We start from the raw sequence: 21,220 nt of genomic DNA on the forward strand, positions 1-21,220 counted from the left end.
CTGAATGCTGCCCGTCATCCCCTGAGCTCGGGAGCCGGGGCTGCTGCGTGGGTTCTGGGTGGTGTCTTGGGAAGTTTGGTGCCATCTGAGCTGTGCCCAGGCTCCTGTGCCAGGTCCCTCCAGGCACAGCGGCTCCGCAGACTTGAGATATCCAGGTTGGAAACCTCCCATCAGGCTCAAGTGGCTGCAGGGGGGGGTCCTGGCTGAGTCGGGTACACGTTTAGTTCAGTTTTGGGCCCCTCACCCCAAAAAGGCCATTGAATGACTCGAGCGTGGCCAGAGAAGGGCAACGGAGCTGGGGCAGGGTCTGGAGCACAGGTCTGCTGGGGAGCGGCTGGGGGAACTGGGGGGGTTCAGTCTGGAGAAGAGGAGGCTGAGGGGAGACCTCCTGGCCCTCTGCAACTCCCTGCCAGGAGGGGGCAGAGAGGGGGGGTGAGTCTCTGGAGCCAAGGCCCCAGCGCCAGGCCCCGAGGGAATGGCCTCAAGCTGCCCAGGGCAGGGTCAGGCTGGCTCTGAGGAAGGATTTCTGTGCAGAAGGGGCTGTTGGGCGTTGGAATGGGCTGCCCAGGGCAGGGGGGAGTCCCCGGGATCCCTGGGGGGGTTGAAGAGTCGGGCTGAGCCAGCGCTGAGGGATCTGGGGGAGTTGGGAACGGTCAGGGGGAGGGTCACGGTTGGGCTGGAGGAGCTTCAGGGGCTTTTCCAACCCGGGTGATTCTGAGATTCTGTGAAAACCGCTCGTCCTTCCTCCTCACGTGCCCATTCCCCGCAGGCCCAGCGAGGAGATGGTGAAGATGGTGCTGAGCCGGCCCTGCCACCCCGACGACCAGTTCACCACAAGCATCCTGCGGCACTGGTGCATCAAACACGACGACCTCCTGGCCGAGCACATCAAATCGCTGCTGATCAAGAACAACAGTTTACCACGAAAACGCCAAAGGTGAGGGGCCGGGGCGGGGGGGGGGGGCACAGCATTTCCCCTGCCCTCGGGAACCACGGGCCGGGCTCTGCCATCGTGTCCTGGAGGCCGGGGAGGTGCCGCTGCCCACCCACACGCCGGCAGAGCCCGGAGCAGCGGCTCCGCTCCGGAGCTGGGCGGGAGGCGGCTTTTTGATCTCGCCTGGGCTGACAGTTCAGCCAGCCCGACCCTTCTGTGCCCGAGCTGCGCGGGGATGCGCTTTCAGCCGCTCCTGAAGCGGTGCCAAGCCCCGGCGCTCCCCTGCTGCGGCCCGGCCACGGCTGGGTGTCTCCAGAACAGCTTTTGGTGCAAAAAAAACGATCCTGCAGTTAATTTCTGCTGGGACGCTGCAGCCTCTGGGGTGGGTGGGATCAGGGTCCGTCAGAGCGGAGGGACTAAAGCTGGGCCAAGCTGTAGCCTGCGGAGGTTTAATCCCAGCTCCCCCAGGCGAGGTTCCTGGTCCCTGGAGGGAAGGGACGGAGGGCTCGTTCCCTGCCGCCCTGCTGGACGGGTGGGAGAGCGGCACAGGACGCTGCAGCCAGCTCCTGGCCCTGGTGGCCCATGGGCCACCTCGCCCCAGCCCTCGGCAGGGAGGCAGAAGCTCTTTCTGCAGCGCTTGGCTCCCCCCGGGTGATTTCCCAACGTTTTATCCAGCCTCAAAGACCAACATCGGGCTGCGAGGCAGCTCCTCGCTGGTCAGGGCTGCACCAGTATGGCCAGTCCCACCAGCAGCTGCTCGCTGCGGGGCTCTGGGGCAGCAGGGAGAGGAGGGGGGGGCAGCTTCTCCGGCAGCCCCCAACCCACCGCGGGAAGCCCCTTCCCGCTCGGGTGCCCGCGGCCCTTCGCTGGAGTCGGAAGGACATCTAGTGTCCTGGGGAAGGAGAGCAGCCCCGCGCTGCCACCCCGGCGAGGGCTGCGTGTCCCCAAGGACACCCCCACACCCCCAAGGACCCCCCCCCCAGCACCCAGCGGCCCCTCGGGCGAAGCCTCGCCGGGACTTTTGCCAACGCCGGGATCTCACTGGTCCCAGCCGCGTCTCGGCCACCTCCGGGGCCCCCGAAGAGGCTGCGGGGGGGGGGAATCTGCACCTTCATCTCTTCCTCCGTGTTAATTAACGGCCCTTCACGGCTGAGCAGCGCGGCCCTTTCCACTGTGTTGCTGTTCCGGGGTCTGAGCCGTAGCCAGGTCTAATCCCCGCTAATTAACGGGCGGCCAGCTGAGCCCCGGGCTGTTGGCACCGTCCCGGGTGCTGCCACCCCTCACCATCCTGCACCGGGGCTCAGCACCGGGCGCTTAACGCTCCCTGGAGCGGCCAGGGGCAGCCAGCACGCTGAGCAGGATTGATCCCTTTAATCCCGGGGCTGGAGCAGCGGGCGCAGACCAGCCCCAGGGCACCCCACACCTGCCCGAGCTGGAAAACGCTGCTCCCCATCCCCGAGGAGCCTCTGGGTGCCCCCACATCATCTTGGGGGTTTGGGGCTGAGACATGCAGGGGGTAGGGGGGGTGTCCCCCACAATCTGGGGGTTTGTCTTTGGGGGTGGGCAGGGGGAGCGGGGTGCTGACGGGCGCTTCTCTTCCGCCCTCAGCCTGCGCAGCTCCAGCAGCAAGCTGGCCCAGCTCACCCTGGAGCAGATCCTGGAGCACCTGGACAACCTCCGCCTCAACCTGACCAACACCAAACAGAACTGTACGTCCCAGCACCCGTGGGCTCGAGGGGGGGGCTGCGGAGGGATCTCAGCGCTGGGCTGAGCCCAACTGGGGGAGTTTCACGGAGGGCAAACACCGGGGGCTGCCCTTGGGCCACAGCAACCCCCGGCAGGGCTACAGGCCTGGGGAGGGGTGGCTGGAGAGCTGCCGGTCAGAGAGGGACTGGGGGGGTGAGAATGAGCCAGAGTGTGCCCAGGGGGCCAAGGAGGGCAACGGCATCCTGGCTTGTACCAGCCCTGGCGTGGCCAGCAGGGACAGGGGAGGGATCTGAGCCCTGGGCTCGGCACTGGGGAGGCCGCCCCTCGATTCCTGGGTTCATTTTTGGGCCCCTCACCCCAAAAAGGCCATTGAATGACTCGAGCGTGGCCAGAGAAGGGCAACGGAGCTGGGGCAGGGTCTGGAGCACAGGTCTGCTGGGGAGCGGCTGGGGGAACTGGGGGGGTTCAGTCTGGAGAAGAGGAGGCTGAGGGGAGACCTCCTGGCCCTCTGCAACTCCCTGCCAGGAGGGGGCAGAGAGGGGGGGTGAGTCTCTGGAGCCAAGGCCCCAGCGCCAGGCCCCGAGGGAATGGCCTCAAGCTGCCCAGGGCAGGGTCAGGCTGGCTCTGAGGAAGGATTTCTGTGCAGAAGGGGCTGTTGGGCGTTGGAATGGGCTGCCCAGGGCAGGGGGGAGTCCCCGGGATCCCTGGGGGGGTTGAAGAGTCGGGCTGAGCCAGCGCTGAGGGATCTGGGGGAGTTGGGAAGGGTCAGGGGGAGGGTCATGGTTGGGCTGGAGGAGCTTCAGGGGCTTTTCCAACCCAGAGGATTCCGTGATTCTGTCCCCCCCGCCCCCAGCCAGGACAGGCCCCGGCCCCACCAGCTGCCACCTGGGAACTGGGACACTCTGGCATACTGGGAGCCCCTTGTGACGCTGCCTGTGTCCAAAACCCCAGCGGGGTGTGTGTGTGGTGGGGGTGTGTGAGTGTGGGGTGTGCGTGGGGGTGTTTCCCAGCCTGGGGGCACCCACTGTCAGGTCTCTGACCCCCCCCCGTTCCTACCGCTTTCTCCCCAGTTTTCAGCCAAACCCCGATCCTGCAGGCGCTGCAGCACGTCCAGGCCAGCTGCGACGAAGCCCACAAGATGAAGTGAGTTTCTCCGTCCCCGCCCGGCACGGGGAGGCCTCAGGACCCCGAAAGTGCCTGAGAAAACCCCCCCCCCCTCTTCCCTCCCTGCCTCCCTCCCAGGTTCAGCGACCTCTTCTCCCTGGCAGAGGAGTATGAAGACTCCTCCACCAAACCCCCCAAGAGCCGCCGAAAAGCCACCCTGTCCAGCCCCCGCAGCCGCAAGAACGCGGCGCAGCCGCCCAACAACGAGGAGGAGTCGGCTTCCAGCAGCGCCTCGGTAAGTGTCCCGGCCCCCCCCGGCCCCCCTCGGCCACATCCGCAGCCCGAGGAGGCGCAGGCAGGAGCGGGGTCCCCCCCCGTGATGGCAGTGACCCCCACTTCCCCCTCTGTACCCGCTCGCAGGAGGAAGAAGACACCAAACCCAAACCCGCCAAAAGGAAAAGAAAAGGTTCCTCCGCCGTGGGCTCGGACAGTGACTGAGGGCTCTGCCCCCCCCCCGGCCCCCCCGGCCCGCTCGCGGGGTCCCCGTGCTCCCCGGTGGCCCCAAAAGCCATTGCCAGGACGGGAAGAAGATCGGCGGGGGGGTGGAGGGGGTGTACGTCGTCCCCCCCCCCCCCCCGACCAACGCCAGGACCCCGCGGGGACGGGGCTGCCCCCCCCAACTCCCCCACTTGACTTTTTAGCTCCTTTTTACCACGGGATGAGGTGGGGGGCGGGGGGGGTGTCCCCAAGAGCGGCTGCGGCACCACGGGGAGGGGAAGGGGGGGGCGCGGGGGGGGGTGGGGGTCTATCACACATCCCCTATTTTCATATAAGATGTAAATAAACGGTGCGAACTGACTTGCTGCTCCAGGATGCTTTGGGGAGGGGGGGACTCGTGGCCCTGCCTGGGGGGGGGGTGAGGGGACACCGACCCCCCCTTCCCCCCCACACCGCCTCCCCCCCCCCCGCCACCCCATCAGGCAGCGGGTTCAGTTCAGTGCCCGCACGGGGGGGGGACGGGGACGGGACGAGGCTTCTCCTGTCGCCCCCCCCCCCCCCCCAAGAGCTCTTTAGCGTTTTTAAAGTGTTTTTTTTTTAAAAAAAAAACAACAATAAAAAAACCTCTCGGATGTTTTGTACAAGGAGCCATCTCTTTGTGTCGCATCTCCCCGGGGGGGCCCCGGGAACAGTGACACCCCCCCAACAGCGTGACACACACACACACACACCCCCCCCTCTGACACGGGAGTGGAAATCTGGGATGAGGCGGGAGCACGAGGGGGGGGGATGGGACATGAGGGGGGGGCCCGTGGGGGTGGGAGAGGGGGATGGGGCTGGGGGGGACGTGGGGGGGCGCTGGGGGTGGGACGGGGACATGGGGGGGGCGCTGGGGGCGGGACGGGGACATGGGGGGGTCAAACAGGGCTGGGCTGGGGACGGGGACATGATGGAGGGGCTGGGGGGGGACGGGGGGGGCGTGGCGAGGAGGCGGGGCCTGGGGACCCGGGGGGGGGGGGACACACGGCAGTGACGAAGACGATGGGGACACGATTGGGGAGGGGGGGGGCAGGACTGGCAATGTGCGAGGGGGCGGGGGGTGTCGGGGCGTGTCCCGGGGGGGCGTGTCCCAGGGGGCGTGTCCCAGGGGGCGTGTCCTAGGGGGCGTGTCCCGGGGGCGTGTCCCGGGGGCGTGTCGCGGGGCGGGGCGGGGGCGGAGCGGCGGGCCATGGCGCTGGCGCTGCTGGCGGCCCTGGCGGCCCTGGCGCTGCTGCAGCGGCTGCTCCGGCCGCACCTTTGGGCCGATCTGGCCTTCGCGGCGCGGGCGGCCCGGTGCCGGCGGCGGGCGCTGGCGGGGGGCGGCGGCTGCAGTTTGGCCGCCCGGTTCCTGCGGGCAGCGCGGGAGGCGCCGGCGCGGCCGTTCCTGCGGGCGGCGGGGGGCGCGGAGCCCTACGGGGGGGCGGCGCGGCGGGTGGCGCGGGTGGCCAACGCGCTGCGGGGCCGGGCGCTGGGCGGCGGGGCCGGCGCCGTGGGGCCCGGGGTCACCGTGGGGCTGCTGGTGGGGAACGAGCCGCGGTTCGTTTGGGGGTGGCTGGGGCTGGCGGCGCTGGGGGCCCGACCCGCCTTCCTGGGGACGGCGCTGCCCCCCCGCGCCCTCCGGCACTGCCTGCGCGCCTGCGGGGCGCGGGCGCTGCTGGTGGCGGACGGTGAGAAACGGGCTGGGGGGGAGCGGGGGGGGACCGGAGAGTACCGGGGGGAAGGGCTGAGGGAAGGGGGGGGGCGGCATCGGGGGTGAAAACGGCTCCAAGGGGTGCGGGGGGGCTCCAGGGATGGGCTGGGAGCGGGGGCACGAGGGGAGCAGCGGGTTTGGGGGGACCGAGGGGGGGTGTGGGGGGGTCCCTAACACTGGGGGGGGGGCGCTGGATAGTGTGGGGGACCGCGGTGGTTCAGCTCAGGGTGATAGGGGGGGGGGGACACGACACACGGGTGTCCCCCAAACTGCTCCCAACCAGATCCTGCCTGGTCACCCTGGGCAATGCCCCCCCCCTCCCGGGGGTGGAAATGGGGCTGAGGGTGTCCCCAGAGGCTGGGGGTGTCCCTGAGGGTGACACGGGTGGGGACGGGTCCCCATCCCCTCCCACCGCCAGCCTGTGTCCCCCCCCCGTCCCCACGCAGACCTGTTCGCGGCGGTGGAGCCCATCCTGCCCAGCCTGCGGGAGGATGACGTCGCGGTGTGGGTGCTGGGCTCGGGGCCGTACCCCCCCGGCGTCGTGGCCCTCCAGGAGCTGCTGGACGCGGCCTCCGAGGAGCTGGAGCCCGAGGACGTCTGGCAGCCCCAGGACATGAACGACACCTGCCTCTACATCTTCACCTCCGGCACCACCGGTGGGTGCCCGGGTCCGGCGGGACGGGGTCCCCATGGGGAGTGGGGCCGGGGGGGGGGCGGTTCTACAGCATCACCCTCCCCTCGCAGGTCTCCCCAAAGCCGCTCGCGTCTCCCACCTCAAGTCCATCATGTGCCTGAGCTTCTACGAGCTGGTGGGAGCCTCCAGCCGGGACGTCGTGTACCTGGCGCTGCCCCTCCACCACATGGCCGGGTCCCTCCTGGGCATCGTCGGCTGCATCGGCATCGGTGAGCAGGGCCGGGGGGGGGCCCCGTGGGGAGCCCCGTGACATTTCGGGGGGCGGCTGATCCCCCTCCCACCTCGCCTTTCCGCAGGGGCCACTTGTGTGCTGAAGGAGAAGTTCTCAGCCAGCCAGTTCTGGGACGACTGTCGCGCCGAGGGGGTCACGGTCTTCCAGTACATCGGGGAGCTCTGCCGCTACCTGGTCAACCAGCCCCAGGTCAGGGGCGGGGAGCTGAGGGCTGGGGGGGGGGCTGTCCATGGAGCACCCCCATCCCGCCCAGATCTGATGGCGTGTCCCCGCAGCGCCCCGGGGAGCGGGAGCACGGGCTGCGGCTGGCGGTGGGCAGCGGGTTGCGCCCCGACGTGTGGCGGCGCTTCCTGCGGCGCTTCGGCGCCATCCGCATCGTGGAGACCTACGGGATGACCGAGGGCAACGTCACCCTCTTCAACTACACGGGGACGCCGGGGGCCGTGGGGCGCAGCAGCTTCATCTACAAGGTGAGGGGGGGGGGCTGTGCTGTGTGTCCCCCTGGCCCCGTGCCTGTCCCCGCCGGGACACTGAGCCCCCCCCCCCCCGGCCCCTCTCCCCAGCTCTTCTCGCCCTTCGAGATCGTCCGCTACGACGTGACGGCGGGAGCCCCGGTGCGGGACGCGGCCGGACGCTGCATCCGCGTGGGGACGGGTGAGTGGCGGGGATGGAGGTTTAGGGGGTCCCCAGGGGTGTCCTGTGTCCCCTGTCCCCCCCCCCCCCCCGCCGCCTTGACACGTGTCCCCATCCCCGCAGGCGAGACGGGGCTGCTGATTGCCCCGGTGACCCCCCGGACCCCCTTCCTGGGCTACGCCGGCAGCCGGGAGCTGTCGGAGCAGAAGCTGCTGCGGGGGGTCTTCGCCGAGGGTGACACTTACTTCAGCACCGGTGACCTGATGGAGCAGGATGCGGCCCAGTTCGTCCACTTCCGCGACCGCACCGGCGATACCTACAGGTGCCAGAGGCCCCCAGCGACGGGGGACACCCCGACCCCCCTCTCCAGCTGCAGCCCCACCCCCCCCATCCATTGCAGGGCCGGAGGGAGGGGCTCAGCCCTTCCAAATGTTTTGGGGGGGGTGCTCGGCCCCACCCTGCTCATCGCTGTCATCCCCCTCCCAGGTGGAAAGGCGAGAACGTGGCCACCACGGAGGTGGCCGAAGCCTTGGTGGCCCACGAGTCCCTGCAAGAAGCCACCGTCTACGGCGTCACCGTACCAGGTACTGCCCCCCGCATCCTTCCCGGTGTCATTCGCTCGCCCCCCCCAGCCCAGCAGTGCCCCCCGCCCCAAGCTCTGCCCTCACCCGCAGGCCACGAGGGTCGTGCCGGGATGGCGGCGCTGGTGCTGCGCCCCGGCTGCCGGCTGGACGGGCCCGCGCTCTACCGGCACGTGGAGCAGCTCCTGCCGCCCTACGCCCGGCCCCGCTTCCTCCGGCTGCAGGTAAAGGGGTGGGGAGCGGCCGGCAGGAGCTGTGGGGGTGCCCAAGGGGGTCCCCAACCCACCCCGCTGCCCTCCCAGGAGCGCCTGGCCATGACGGAGACCTTCAAGCAGCAGAAGGTGCGGCTGGCGCAGGAGGGCTTCGACCCGGCTCGCGTCCCCGACCCCCTCTTCCTGCTGGACGAGACCACCAAAGCCTACGTGCCCCTCGGCCCCGCGCTCTGGGAGGGGGTCCTGGACGGACGCCTCCGCATTTAGACTCCGCCCGGGCGCCCCGTGTCCGTCCCACCATCAGCGGGTGCCCCCACGGGTCCTCCACATCCGTCCTGCCATCCCTGGGTACCCCACATCCATCCTGGGGGTCCCCACATCTGTCCTGGGCATCCTTATGTCCATCCTGGGGGTCCCCACATCCATCCTGCCATCCCTGGGTACCCCACGTCCTTCCTGGGGGTCCCCACATCTATCCTGGGGGTCCCAACATCCATCCTTGGGGTCCCATGTCCATCCTGCCATCCCTGGGTACCCCACATCCATCCTGGGGGTCCCATGTCCATCCTACCATCCCTAGGTACCCCACATCCATCTTGGGGGTCCCCACATCCATCCTTGGGGTCCCACATCCATCCTGCCATCCCTAGGTACCCCACATCCATCCTGGGGGGTCCCCACATCTGTCCTGAGCATCCTCATGTCCATCCTGCAGGTCCCCACGTCCATCCTGCCATCCCTGGGTACCCCACGTCCTTCCTGGGGGTCCCCAAATCCATCCCACTGTCCCCAAGTGCCTCCTGGTTCCCCATGACCCTCCGTGTCCCCATCCCCACCCGTGGGTGCCTGCCCCTCCCCAGCCACCAGTGCCTTTCCCCCCCCCCCTCACCCCGACCCCGGGGTCCTGCTCTTTATATCCACAAACATGCTCCTCTTCGGTTGTTGGGGGTTTTTTTTGGCAAATAAACTCTTTTTGTAGCAAGTCGTGTCGCTGCAAGAATGGGGAGGGAAGCGACGGGGGGGTCACCTCTGGGGGCAGGATGTGTCCCCCAAGGGTTCAAGGCTTGGGGAAGGGGACACCGACGCCACCACCACCCCCCCGCCGTCCCCTGGGGCTCTGTGGGGACAGACGGACACGGACAGACGGACGATGACGCGGGAGGTCCCACTTCAGTTGGGGTGGGGGATCCTCACCTCGATTTAGGGGGGTCCCCTCCCACCCCGGAACACCCCCAAGGCAACACACCAGCCATGTGGAAAGTTATAAACCATTCCTCTTTATTAAACATAGCTTGCAAGTGATAAATATTACAAAGGTGATTTTTTTTTTTTTTTAAATTTTATTTTAATCCTTTCTCCAAAAAAAAAAAAAACCCAAAACTTATTATTTGTCCTCAGCTGCCGCATCCCCAGCTGGCAGCACTGAACCAGCTTCGCTTCGTCATTAAACCAGATTTCAAACACAATGCAAAAGGGGGCGGGGGGAAGAAAAATTAAAAAAAAAAAAGAAAAAAAGGACAAAAAAGCTTAAATTTGTGCAAAAAGCCTGGCTTCCTGCCCCCCCCACCCCCCCGCCCTGGGTCAGCTGAGCTGTGCCCCCCCCACCCCACCCCTGCACCTCGCTTGTGGCTGCCCCCCCCCCCCCCAGATTGCCGTGCTTGGGTCAGGGTGATGCTTGTTCCCCAGAACAGCCGGAGCAGAGCGAGGAGGGGGGGGCAGGATGGGTTTGGGGGTGCAGGAGGCAGCAGAAGGGCCAAGTTGGGGAGGGGGGGGGGGGCAGAAATTTGGGTACTGGGGGTGGCTGGCACTGCAGGGAGCAATTGAGGTGCTGGGGTGGGGGGTACTGTGCACCCTAAAGGACGTGGAGTCTTGGGGGGCACAGGGTCCCTGCTTGGGCCACACTGGAGCTGGTGGGGTGCAAACCAGGGGATTGGGGGGGGGCAAGCTGACCCCTCCAAGCTGGGGAGGGGAAGGGGGGGGCTGCCCGAGCACCGCTCAGGCTGGATCCTGACACTGAGGGAGATGGGGAGATGGGGGGGGGTGACCCCAACAGTGACGGTGTCCAGGAATGGGGGGACCACCCACCCGCCCCCCCCCATCATGCTCCCCCCAACCCATCTGGCTCTGGGGCTGCCCTACGCTCGCCCCCCCTCCTCCCCTAAAGCTGCTTTTGTGCCTTTTCCCTGCAAACTGAGGCTGAAAACCTGAAAACTGGGACCGAAATCCTGAAAACTGGGACCAAAATCCTGAAAACTGGGACCGAAATCCTGAAAACTGGGACTGAAATCCTGCAATTGGGGCTGAAATCCTGCAAGTCAGGAGCAGAATTCTACAAATCAGGACCAAAATACTGCAAATCGGGCCTGAAATCCTGCAAACTGGTACCAAAATCCTGCAAATCTGGCCTGAAATACCAGAAATTTGGCCCAAAAGCCTCCAGACTGGGCCTAAAATGCTGTAACTAAGGGCTGAAATCCTGCAAACTGGGACCAACATCCCTCAAATTGGGCCTGAAATCCTGCAAATTTGGACCGAAATCCTACAAACTGAGGCTGAATTTGTGCAAATTGGTACCAGAATCCTACAAATTTAGCCTGAGATCCCAGAAATTCAGCCTAAAATCCGCCAAATTTGGCCTCAAATCCTGCAAATAGGGGCCTAAAATCCCACAAACCAGATCTGAAGGCTCACAAACCTGCCCTGAAATCCTGGAAATTTGGGCCAAAAATTCTACAAATTAAGACTGAAACTCCATGAATTGGGTCTGCAAATTTGGCCTACAATCCTGGAAATTGGGGCCAGAATCCTGCAAGTTGTATCTAAAATCCTGCAAATTAGGACAGCAATCCCATGAACTGGGCTTAAAATTCTGCAGATTGGGCCTAAAATCCTGCAAATGAAAACTGAAACCCCACAAATTTGGCCTACAATCCTGGAAACCGGAGTCAAAATCCAACCAATTCGGTCTGAAATCCTGGAAACAGGCCAAAATCCTACAAATTTTACCTAAAAATCCTGCAAATTAGAACTGAAATCCTACGAGCTGGGCCTAACACTGCAAATTGGTCCTAAAAGCTTGCAAATTAGGACTGAAACCCATTAATTGGGCCTAAAATCCTGGAAACTGGAGCCAAAACCGGACCAATTTGGTCTGAAATCCTGGAAACAGGCCAAAATCCTGCAAATTGTACCTAAAATCCTACAAATTAGAACTGAAATCCCACGAACTGGGCCTAAACCACTGAAAATTGGTTTTAAAAATCTTGAAAATTAGGACTGAAACGCCACCAACTAGGCCTACAATCCTGGAAACTGGGTCTGAAATCCCACAAATTGAGCCTGGAAATTTGGTGGCCTAAAATCCTACAAATTAAGACTAAAATCTCATGAACTAGAACCAAAAATCCCTCAAACTGGGCCAAAAGTCCTGCAAATTAGGACTGAAACCCAACAAATTGGGCCTGCAGATTTGGCCTACAATCCTGGAAACTGGAGCCAAAACCCCACCAATTCAATCTGAAATCCTGATAACACACCAAAATCTTTCAAATTGTGCCTGAAATCCTGAAAATTGAGACTAAAATCTCACAAACTAGAATGAAAAAATCCCTCAAATTGGGCCTAAAATCCTGGAAACTGGAGCCAAAACCCCAACAATTTGGTCTGAAATCGTGGAAACAGGCCAAAGTCCTGCAAATTGTACCTAAAATTATACAAATTAGAACTGAAATCCCACGAACTGGGCCTAAACCACTGAAAATTGGTTTTAAAAATCCTGAAAATTAGGATGGAAACGCCACAAAATGGGCCTGGAAAAATCTGGACAACAATCCTGGAAACTGGAGCAAAAATCCCACCAATTCAATCTGAAATCCTGGAAACAGGCCAAAATCCTGCAAATTGTGCCTAAAATCTTGCAAATTAGAACTGAAATCCTACAAACTGTACCCAAAACACTGAAAATCAGTCCTAAAATCTTGCAAATTAGGACTGAAACGCCACCAATTAGGCCTACAATCCTGGAAACGGGGTCTGAAATCCCACCAATTCATCCTGGAAATTCGGGGCTTAAAATCCTACAAATTAAGACTAAAAATCTCACGAACCAGAACCAAAAATCCCTCAAATTAGGACAGAAACCCCACAAATTGGACCTAAAAATCCTGCAAAGTCAGACTGAAACCCCACAAACTGAGCCTGCAAATTTGAGGCCTAAAAAAAATCCTATGAGTCAAGACCAAAAACTCACAACCCAGGACCAAAAAAAAAAAAAAAAATCCCTCAAATTGGGCCTAAAACCCTGCAAATTAGGACAGAAACCCCACGAATTGGGCCTAAAACCCTGCAAATTCGGACCGAAACCCCACAAATTGGGCCTGCAAGTTTGAGGCCTAAAAAAAATCCTACGAGTCGAGACCAAAATCTCACAACCCAGGACCAAAAAAAAAAAAAAAAAATTCCTCAAATTGGGCCTAAAATCCTGCAAATTAGGACAGAAACCCCACAAATTGGGCCTAAAACCCTGCAAATTCAGAATGAAACCCCACAAATTGGGCCTGCAAATTTGAGGCCTAAAAAAATCCTACGAGTCGAGACCAAAATCTCACAACCCAGGACCAAAAAAAAAAAAAAAAAATCCCTCAAATTGGGCCTAAACCCCTGCAAATTAGGACAGAAACCCCACAAATTGGGCCTAAAACCCTGCAAATTCGTAATGAAACCCCACAAACTGAGCCTGCAAATTTGAGGCCTAAAAAAAAATCCTACGAGTCAAGACCAAAAAAAAAAAAAAAAAAAAAAAATCCCTCAAATTGGGCCTAAAATCCTGCAAATCGGGGGGGGGCCGATGTCCCTGCTGGGTGGTTGGGGCGGGGGGGGCAGAGGAAGGAGGCCGCAGACCGCAGGTTGTTATAGATGTATATTGTATATATGCCAATGCAATAATAAAAACAGTGCAAATACAGTTACAGTTTATAATACTCGTCCCCCCCCCGGCCCCGCTCCCCCCGTGCTCAGCGCGCTGCCCACCCCTCCCCTTTTTTTTTTTTTTTTTTTTTAAATTTTTAAAATTTTTATTATTATTTTTTTTTTTAATTTGTGGGACACCCCCTCCCTGCCTCCGGGGCTGCTGGTGCCGCGGGGGGGGGGCCCCCGAGTTTGCGTGTGTGTGAAAGGCACAGATTCGGGAGGTGGCCGCCGCCACCAGTGCATCGCCGGGGCCGGGGGGGGGGGCCACCGGTCCCCTGTGTCCCCCCCCCAGCACCATTTCCCACCCCCCCTCGCCCCCCCCCCCCCCCCCCCCGAGCCGAGCCGAGCCGCCGGGAACCCCCCTTTTGCACGTTTCATGTCATACACACGAGGTCACACTACGAGAAGGACGTGACGACTTCCACAACACCCATGGCTAGGCGGGTTCGCTTTCCGTTTGTTTTTTTTTTTGTTTTTTTCGTTCGTTTGTTTGTTTTTTCCTCTTTTTTTTTTTTCTACACAATGTACAATTTTTTTTTTTTTGTATTTTTTTATCCTTTTTTTTTTTTTTTTTAATGTGTCAAGAAATAGCTTATATACACGAATGAGTCCTTGTTATAACATTTCGGCAGCAATATCATAAGCTAATGAAGGGTCGAGGCAGGGAGGGGGGGGGAGAGGTTAGAGGAGGGACGGGTTATGCCTTTGGAGGAACCAAAAAAAAAAAAAACAAACAAACCAACACCCCCCCCCCCCCCCCAAAAAAAAAAAAAAGTCCCGATAAAAGCATTTTCACAAGCGGATCTACCCCTAGCTGTAAAAGAAACGCGAACAAAAGCGGGAAAGAAATCCTTATTTCTGTATCCAGGGGAAAAAAATAAAAAAATAAAAAAAAAAAAGGAAAAAGAGGATTTTCTACCGTACATCACATCCCTGGGGGCTGGGGTGGGGTTCAAGCCAAATAATAATAATAATAATAATAATAATAATAAAACTGTTAAACCTGCGCAGGTCACAGCCAAAGCCTCGGGGGGGGCCCAGGGATGGCCCTGCTCCCCCCACAGGGCCACAGGCAGAGTTTTGGGGGTCCGTTGTTTTTTTTTTTTTTGGGGGTGGGTGGGTGGGGAGGGGGGAACTGCCTGCAGACCCCAGGGCTGAGGCGCCCGCCCCATCCCGGCCCCATAGGACCCTCCCTCTAAAAGTGGGAGGGTGGGCAAAAAAAAAGGGGTCCCCCCCGGTCCCCGGGGGCGGATTTCACTTATAGCACCATGAAGTCGGCATCTTGTTCTCCATCGGTTCCCTCCGTCCGCCCCCCACCCCCCCCGTACCCCCAATTCCCCCCCCACACCCCCCCCCTCCACGGGAGAGACTCGGCATTAAGTATTGCACTTGGTTTTTTTGTATTTTTTTTTCTTTTTTTTTTTTTGTGGTTTTTTTTTTGTTTTGTTTTTAAAATTTTATAATTTAATCTCAACCCATGCGCCCAGGTCACCTCGTACCTCTCGGTAACACCTGACGGGGGAGAATGGCACTTGAGCGAGGGATGGGAGGGAAAGGGGGGGGCTCGACCACATCAAAGGGTCTTGGGGGGGTGTGGGGGGTGTGTGAAGGATAAGCCGATAAAAAAAATAAACCCCCAAAAAACCCAAAAAACTCAGGTTTATCCAAGAAGAAACGATACATCAAAGTGCTCCCGTGGAAGCAGGGAGATTTGAAAAGGATCTCAGCGTCCCAAGGTGGGGGGGGTGTGTGGAGGGGGGGGAGCCAGCTAAACAAGATTAAAACAAAAAACCAAAAAAAACCAACCCACAAAAAAAAAAATATATATATATATACACCACTACGCTTCACTAGCTTCAAAAAAAATTTTTAAAAGGGAAAAAAAAAAAAATCCTTTTGCCTCTGGAGGGCCCCGGAGGGGGGGGGAGCGGGGGGGTTTGGGGGCACCCAGACCCCTCGGGGGTTAAGTGCTCATTGAATTGAGGGGGATGTTGGTGGGGTGGGGGTCCCTCCCACCGGTCGAGGGGGGCATTTTGGGAGAGAAGGCGCCGAGTCCCCAGTAGTGGGGTGGGGGGGGGAAGCTCCCAATCGCCCCCCCACCCCCGACCCCGTCAAGCACCTCCCCACGGGTGAGCTGGCGCTTTGAAATTGCACGAGAAAAATGGAGACGTCAGGGAAAATTATTTTTTTTTTTAAAAAAAAAGGAAAATTAATAATAATAATTAAAAAAAATTTTGAAAACTCTCAGGAAAACCCCGGGAGCAGCAAAACCCTGCGCGGACGCTCGGGTTTGGGCAAGTTTGGGTGCCGGGGGGGGTCCCGGCGGAGGCGAAGGGATGGTGGGGGGGGACACACAACGGGGGTGGCTCCGCCGGGGTCTCCCCGGCAGCCGGGGCGTGATTTCTGCTGGCTGAGGGGGGTGGAGGAGGAAGAGGAGGAGGAAGAGGAGGAGGAAGAGGAGGGATAGGGCCCGTTAGTGTGAAGGTTAAGTGCAAATAGAGCGTTTCTCAGACGACTTTTCGCGGCTTATTTCTTGCTTTGGGTTCGTTCGGTGCCGTCCCCCATCGTGTCCGCGAGGGCCGGTGACGACGACGACGACCGAGAGCGGCTCCGGAACATGCAAGAGCGCGGAGGGGAGAGGAGAGAGGAGGGCGGGAGGGGGGACGGGACGGGGGGGGGACACGGACTCACCACGCCCGATGCCACCGGGTGGGTCGCAGTCCGCTCGAGAGCCCGCCGAGAGCTGCCCCCCCCGCCCCCGGGGGCTCGCCGGGCGCCAGCGACACCCCTCCGTGCCCCGCCGGGCTCCGCGGGTCGCTCGGGGGGGGCTGCCAGCACCGTCCATGGAGCCCGAGGGTCCCTCACGGAAGCGAACTCCCTTCCTCCGGGGAGCCAGACGGCGGCTAAGGTGTGGGGAGCGGCGTCTCCTGCCTTCTTCTGCCGAGCCAAGGGAATTGTAGCACCCCAGCACGGACGGCGGGGTCCGGGCTCCAGCCCATCGCATCTCTTTGCCCCCGTGTTTCCCCGTGAGTCAGCACAGGCTGCCCTTTAAACAAAAATTTAACGGTCACTTAATGTCGAGCGGATGCCCTTTACAAAGTCTCTGGAAAGGAAAAAAAGGTTTAACCATCCATTTAGCAAAAAAGGAGGGAAAGGAGGGAGAAGAATTAAAAAAAAAAAAAAAAAAAAAGGGGGGGTAAAAAAAAAAAAAAACAAAAAAAAAAAACCACAACACAATTAAAAATTCTATGCTTTGTCATTACAAAAAATAGCATAAAACAAGCTTTAACACATGTAGAGTGCTGATTTCAAGCAGACATTGTTCTGACCTCGGGCAAAGGAAGTGACCTCTCACTGCTATAGAAAACCAAAGAAGTTAAGGTTTGGAAAAAGGACAGGTCGCTGAAGGTTTGAAATGGTTTTTTTTTCTTTTTTTTTCTTCTTTTTTTTTTTTTTTTTGTACGAGGCGGGTTTTTTTTGTCATTTGTGGGTTTTTTGTTTCTTTTTTTTTTTTTTAATCTCTCGTCTGTTTTTTTTTTTTTGTTTTTTTTTTTTTTTTTCCCCGTGTACGGTAGGCACCAGTACAGGCACTGCATGCGACGGAAGTGGGGAGGAAGAAGAGGGTGTGGGGAAGGGGAAGGCTTGGCTGGGGGGGCAAGGGGGGGGGGGACGGTCAACAGGCGTTATTTCTGTCCGCTGATGGACTGCGATATAGAGCGGGGCGGGATCATATCCAGGAGATATTCCCGCTGCCGGTCCGCCAAACTCGACGCTTTGTGGCCTCCGATCCCAGCATTCAGGTAAGCGATGTTAACACCTGCAGAGGGGGGACAAAAGCAAGTGGGGACCCCCTCCAACACACTCTAGCCCCGCGGCTGCCTCGAGGTGGTCACTTTGGGGCCGAGCCCAGCGAGCCGGCCACAACACTCCCAGCTTTTTACCTAGAAAGTGGTAATTTAACCCAAACGCACCCTCTGAGAGTGGCAGAGGTCTGCAGGGGGACGAGGCACCGTCACTACCAGCTGGTGTTGGTGGCAATACAGCCCGCTTCTCCCCGCCGTCCCCCCCAAAAAAAAAAAAAATCAAAGTGGGTGCAGCCTGAGCTGTCCAGCCCCGGGCCCCCCCCGCCGTTACCTGGCATGCCGAGGAGACCCCCCGCCACCGAGAGCTGGGGCGCCTGCGCAAAGTTGGAGAGCATGGAGCGGGCAGAGGTGGGGATGCCACGCTGCAAAGTGCTCTGGGGCTGCGGAGCCTGAGGAAGAGGAGAAGAAAGATGGGTGGAAGGCACGTTAATCTGGAAGCAGTCGCTGCGACAGGAGCTGCAGCCAGAGGGTGAAGAATTAAATCGTGGGGTTTGGGGTTTTTTTTTTTTATTTGGCTGGTATGGGGAGAACAAGTTTGGAGATGGCTCTTGGGGAGGAATGTCACCGGGCAGTGGATCGCAGGGCCCGGGTGGCCCAGGATTGGCAACGGAGGGACCCCCAGGGCAACGGGGCGCAGGGGGCTGGGGTTAAAACCAACTCAGCAGCCCCCAGGAAAACAGGGAGCCAGAGCCCAGAGAGAAAGCAGCGGGGCGCTCGCACCTCCCTGCTCCTCGTCGGGGACCGCTCGCCGTGGGCTCCCAGCGAGGGGCTCACCTGCCGGAGCGTGTGGTGCCGCATGATGTTCTCCTGTTTGCTGACGCTGGAGACGGCCGGGGCCGCGGTGGGGGACAAGGCCGCCTGCTGCTGTAGCCTCTGCTCGATCTCCTGAGCCCAAGAACCAAAAGCACCCTCAGAGGCACGCGCCGGACCGTTCAAACCTCAACGAGACGCACCGGGACCGAGCTGAGCCCCCCCCCAAGCCCTCACACCGACCCCGGCCGCGGTGGGGGGCAGCGGGTCCCTCCCCACACGCCGCGATCGCCTCTTTTTGTTGGAAACCCACTAAAAACCCGGCTGCTCTCCCAAGGTGTTACTGGAATCTCGCCGCAGCCAACACCAACAGCTTTTCTCTCTCCGCACCCACTTGTTACAAACAGCCCCAGGATTCTCTTTGCTCTCAAACAGGCGCAAACCATTCGTCAGCAGCGAGATTCCGCTTCATATTTAGGTTGGTTTTTTTTTTTTTTACAGTTCACAAATGATGATTCTGGTTTATTTTACCCCAAGGCCTCTAAAAATTTAGCAGATCCCCGCCTTCCGCAGAAAAGCGAGCAGGGTAAGTGACTTCCCACAAGCTCCAGGGATGTTGGTGGCAAAACCAGGGAAGGGAGGCAGGTGCGAATCCAGGGGGGGTGGAAAAAAACGGCCCAAAGGGAGAGGAGCAGCTCCAGACACTCAGCATCAGCCTCTCGCTGTTAGAAGCCCCACGTGGCGAGCTGGGCATCCCCACGGAGAAGCCAAATGCCTCGAAGTTCACACGTGGGGAAGCCCGACCGACCCAACGAAAAGCCGCGTGGCTGGAGGTGCCCGAAGGGCCGGGGAGCTCCAGGCTCTCCCGGAACAAACGTGTCCCAGCGGCGCAGCTCAGCGACTTGCCTGCTCCTGCTGCAAAGCTTTCACGAAGGCGTTCTTCAGCCGGTTGGTGTGCTCGGCCTTCAGCGCCTTCTTCTGATTGGAAGTCATGCACTGCTCGCACAGGATCTTCCCGTTTTTCTCCTGTTTCCAGTGAGGGGTGAAGTCGGTGCGGCACTGGGCACAGACAAAGGGCTCCACACGCAGGAGGGACGCGCAGCTTTTCCCTGGGGGGTCACCAAGAACTGGAGTTAGTGGGAAAATGGGACAGATACCCCCCTCCCCGCCACAGCTCTCACACTGTCCCCTCCACCCCAGGGCATGACGGTCCCCATCCCTGGAGGGGTTGACCCAGTGCTGAGGGATGTGGTGGAGTTCAGTTCAGTGTTGGGCCCCTCACCCCAAAAAGGCCATTGAATGACTCGAGCGTGGCCAGAGAAGGGCAACGGAGCTGGGGCAGGGTCTGGAGCACAGGTCTGCTGGGGAGCGGCTGGGGGAACTGGGGGGGTTCAGTCTGGAGCAGAGGAGGCTGAGGGGAGACCTCCTGGCCCTCTGCAACTCCCTGCCAGGAGGGGGCAGAGAGGGGGGATGAGTCTCTGGAGCCAAGGCCCCAGCGCCAGGCCCCGAGGGAATGGCCTCAAGCTGCCCCAGGGAAGGGTTAGACTGGGTATTAGGAAAAATTTCTTCACTAAAAAGGTTAAAAACCACCAGAACAGGCTCAGGGCAGGGATCATCCTCAGTCCCCATCCCTGGAGGGGTTGAAGAGTCGGGTTGAGCCAGCGCTGAGGGATCTGGTGGAGCTGGGAACTGTCAGCGTTAGATTAATGGTTGGGCTGGAGGATCTTAAGGTCTTTTCCAACCTACGTGATTCTGTTAATTCTGTGACAGCAACAGGCTCCCACATGCACGGTCAGAGCAAGAGGGAAGGTCCCAGAAAATAAACAGATTTTCAGGACAGTGTTGCATCTAAAGTCCAACCCCACTCTAGGCAAGAGCTCAGCATCCCAGGAGAGACACGGGAGAAATCCTGACCCCGGGACAGAACAACCCAGCAGTGCTGGAACCAGCTCTACAGGACTACAGAAAGCTGGGGGGGTGTTGGTGGTTGAGCCAGGCGAGGCAGCGATGCGCCGCAGTCACGCTGTGCTCTAGAAGCAGTGCAGGCCCCATCCCCTTCGCCCAGGAGGTGACAACCCAGAGGGAAGGGCGAGCTGGGAGCTAAAACCTCCAGGGACAGGACCTCAGAGCTGTGACAGCCCAGGGATTTTGCATCTCAGCTCCCAAACCTTCATGCAGGGCAAGGGGGGTTCCATCCCTGGGTGGGCACAGCCCGACGAGCCCCAGGGCGCAGACACGGCACATCGAGGCCACCAGCCTGGCCAGACCAGCTCCGTGCCCACGGGCTCGGCACGCAGGTCCCTCACGCCCAGGGAGGGCCCAGGCTCTGCCCTCCCCTCCTCTGAGTAAAACCAGAAGCCTCGCGAGCCGCAGGGTTCAGCATCCCGCACGTGGGAGCGCGGCCGAGGAAATCTGCAGCCCCCCCCGCCCCTCCCCGAGCTCACCTTGGCTGTCGATAACGCTCTGCACCACCTCCTCCAGCCCCACCATGTAGATGAACTCGCTGTTGGCTGCGCTGGGCAAGAAATGCAGCAGGGGAGCGGGTGGCTTCGGGGGTGGGATCTCCAGCAGCGTCTTTTCCAGCTGCTTGCGGAGGGCAAGCTTGGCGGCCGCCTGGGAGTTGGCGGCGTCGTTCAGAGCACTGGGGCTGGGGAGCGGAGACGACACCCTGTTGACAGTGCCAGGCTGGATGTGAGAGGCAAGGTTCATATAGATGGCTGAAGACGACGTACGCTGGCAAGGAACAGAAGAACTTGATTGCTGGAGAGGAAGAGGAGATGAGGATTAATATAGACAAATAATAAAGGCCTAAAGGAACCGGGATGAGGCAAATCGCCTTCTCACGACCCTCCCTCCCTCTGCAAACGTTCCCCAAAGGGGCTGGGAGACAGGAGCTCGTCTCAGTCCCCCTGGTACAGCAGAGCCCGTGCCGAGGAGCCTCCGGTGCACCAGAACCTGCGAGAGGAGCCCCGGGGCCGCGTGTGCAGGATCCGGCCCCGGCCCCGGGCCCCGGCCCGGCCGAGCGTGGGCAGCGCCGAGCGCCGCCGCTCCCCACCGCTCGCTGCCGAGTTCTGCTCCTCCACCTCCCGCTTCGCTGAGCTGGCAGGCGCCCAGGCTGCAGCCCCGCTGCCAGATGGTGCCCGTCCCCTCCCACACAGGTGCTCCCAATGTGCCAATTCCCTCCTCTTCCCTCTCCGGCAGCTCTTCTCCTGCATCCTCCGTTCACCGGGATGCGCGGTCCCCTCTGGCATGTGACGGCAGCAAAGCACGAAGGCTCCTGCTGACCCGAGCACGGAGCTTCCGCAGTCGTTTGGG

General features: G+C 60.4%; 3 protein-coding genes across 4 annotated transcripts in view; 2 read left to right on the top strand and 1 right to left on the bottom strand.

Moving 5' to 3' along the window:
• The window catches only part of INTS3 (integrator complex subunit 3), a 43,813-nt gene extending 39,017 nt beyond the window's left edge, over positions 1 to 4,796 (top strand). The window contains exons 26-30 of the mRNA XM_074929237.1: positions 770 to 937; positions 2,543 to 2,643; positions 3,712 to 3,784; positions 3,884 to 4,040; positions 4,166 to 4,796. Coding sequence (XP_074785338.1) covers positions 770 to 937; positions 2,543 to 2,643; positions 3,712 to 3,784; positions 3,884 to 4,040; positions 4,166 to 4,243 — 577 coding nt within the window. The 3' untranslated portion in view covers positions 4,244 to 4,796. The remainder of the gene's footprint in view (positions 1 to 769; positions 938 to 2,542; positions 2,644 to 3,711; positions 3,785 to 3,883; positions 4,041 to 4,165) is intronic.
• Positions 4,797 to 5,461: 665 nt separating this feature from the next.
• SLC27A3 (solute carrier family 27 member 3) lies at positions 5,462 to 8,730 on the top strand. Its single transcript, XM_074929267.1, has 10 exons — positions 5,462 to 5,949; positions 6,419 to 6,628; positions 6,717 to 6,875; positions 6,963 to 7,087; positions 7,174 to 7,368; positions 7,462 to 7,552; positions 7,655 to 7,853; positions 8,018 to 8,115; positions 8,206 to 8,336; positions 8,415 to 8,730. The coding sequence occupies exons 1-10, from the start codon at positions 5,472 to 5,474 to the stop codon at positions 8,589 to 8,591; spliced, it is 1,863 nt and encodes a 620-aa protein (XP_074785368.1). The 5' UTR covers positions 5,462 to 5,471; the 3' UTR covers positions 8,592 to 8,730.
• A 6,154-nt stretch (positions 8,731 to 14,884) lies between these two features.
• GATAD2B (GATA zinc finger domain containing 2B) overlaps positions 14,885 to 21,220 on the bottom strand; it is a 42,269-nt gene continuing 35,933 nt past the window's right edge. For both annotated transcript variants that reach the window (XM_074929097.1, XM_074929099.1), the window contains exons 7-11: positions 20,350 to 20,665; positions 18,812 to 19,014; positions 17,930 to 18,040; positions 17,427 to 17,544; positions 14,885 to 17,109 (exon numbers count right to left, since the gene is read on the bottom strand). In XM_074929097.1, the coding sequence (XP_074785198.1) occupies positions 16,976 to 17,109; positions 17,427 to 17,544; positions 17,930 to 18,040; positions 18,812 to 19,014; positions 20,350 to 20,665 (882 nt within the window). In that variant the 3' untranslated portion in view covers positions 14,885 to 16,975. The remainder of the gene's footprint in view (positions 17,110 to 17,426; positions 17,545 to 17,929; positions 18,041 to 18,811; positions 19,015 to 20,349; positions 20,666 to 21,220) is intronic.

The sequence above is a fragment of the Athene noctua genome, chromosome 29 (assembly GCF_965140245.1).
Source record: "Athene noctua chromosome 29, bAthNoc1.hap1.1, whole genome shotgun sequence".
Taxonomy (NCBI): domain Eukaryota; kingdom Metazoa; phylum Chordata; class Aves; order Strigiformes; family Strigidae; genus Athene; species Athene noctua.

Coding starts and splice junctions, on each gene's coding strand:
- SLC27A3 (XM_074929267.1), top strand. CDS start 5,472: ATGGCGCTGGCGCTGCTGGCGGCCCTGGCGGCCCTGGCGCTGCTGCAG. Junction 7,088..7,173: donor ACCTGGTCAACCAGCCCCAG/GTCAGGGGCGGG, acceptor GTGTCCCCGCAG/CGCCCCGGGGAGCGGGAGCA. Junction 8,116..8,205: donor CTACGGCGTCACCGTACCAG/GTACTGCCCCCC, acceptor CCTCACCCGCAG/GCCACGAGGGTCGTGCCGGG.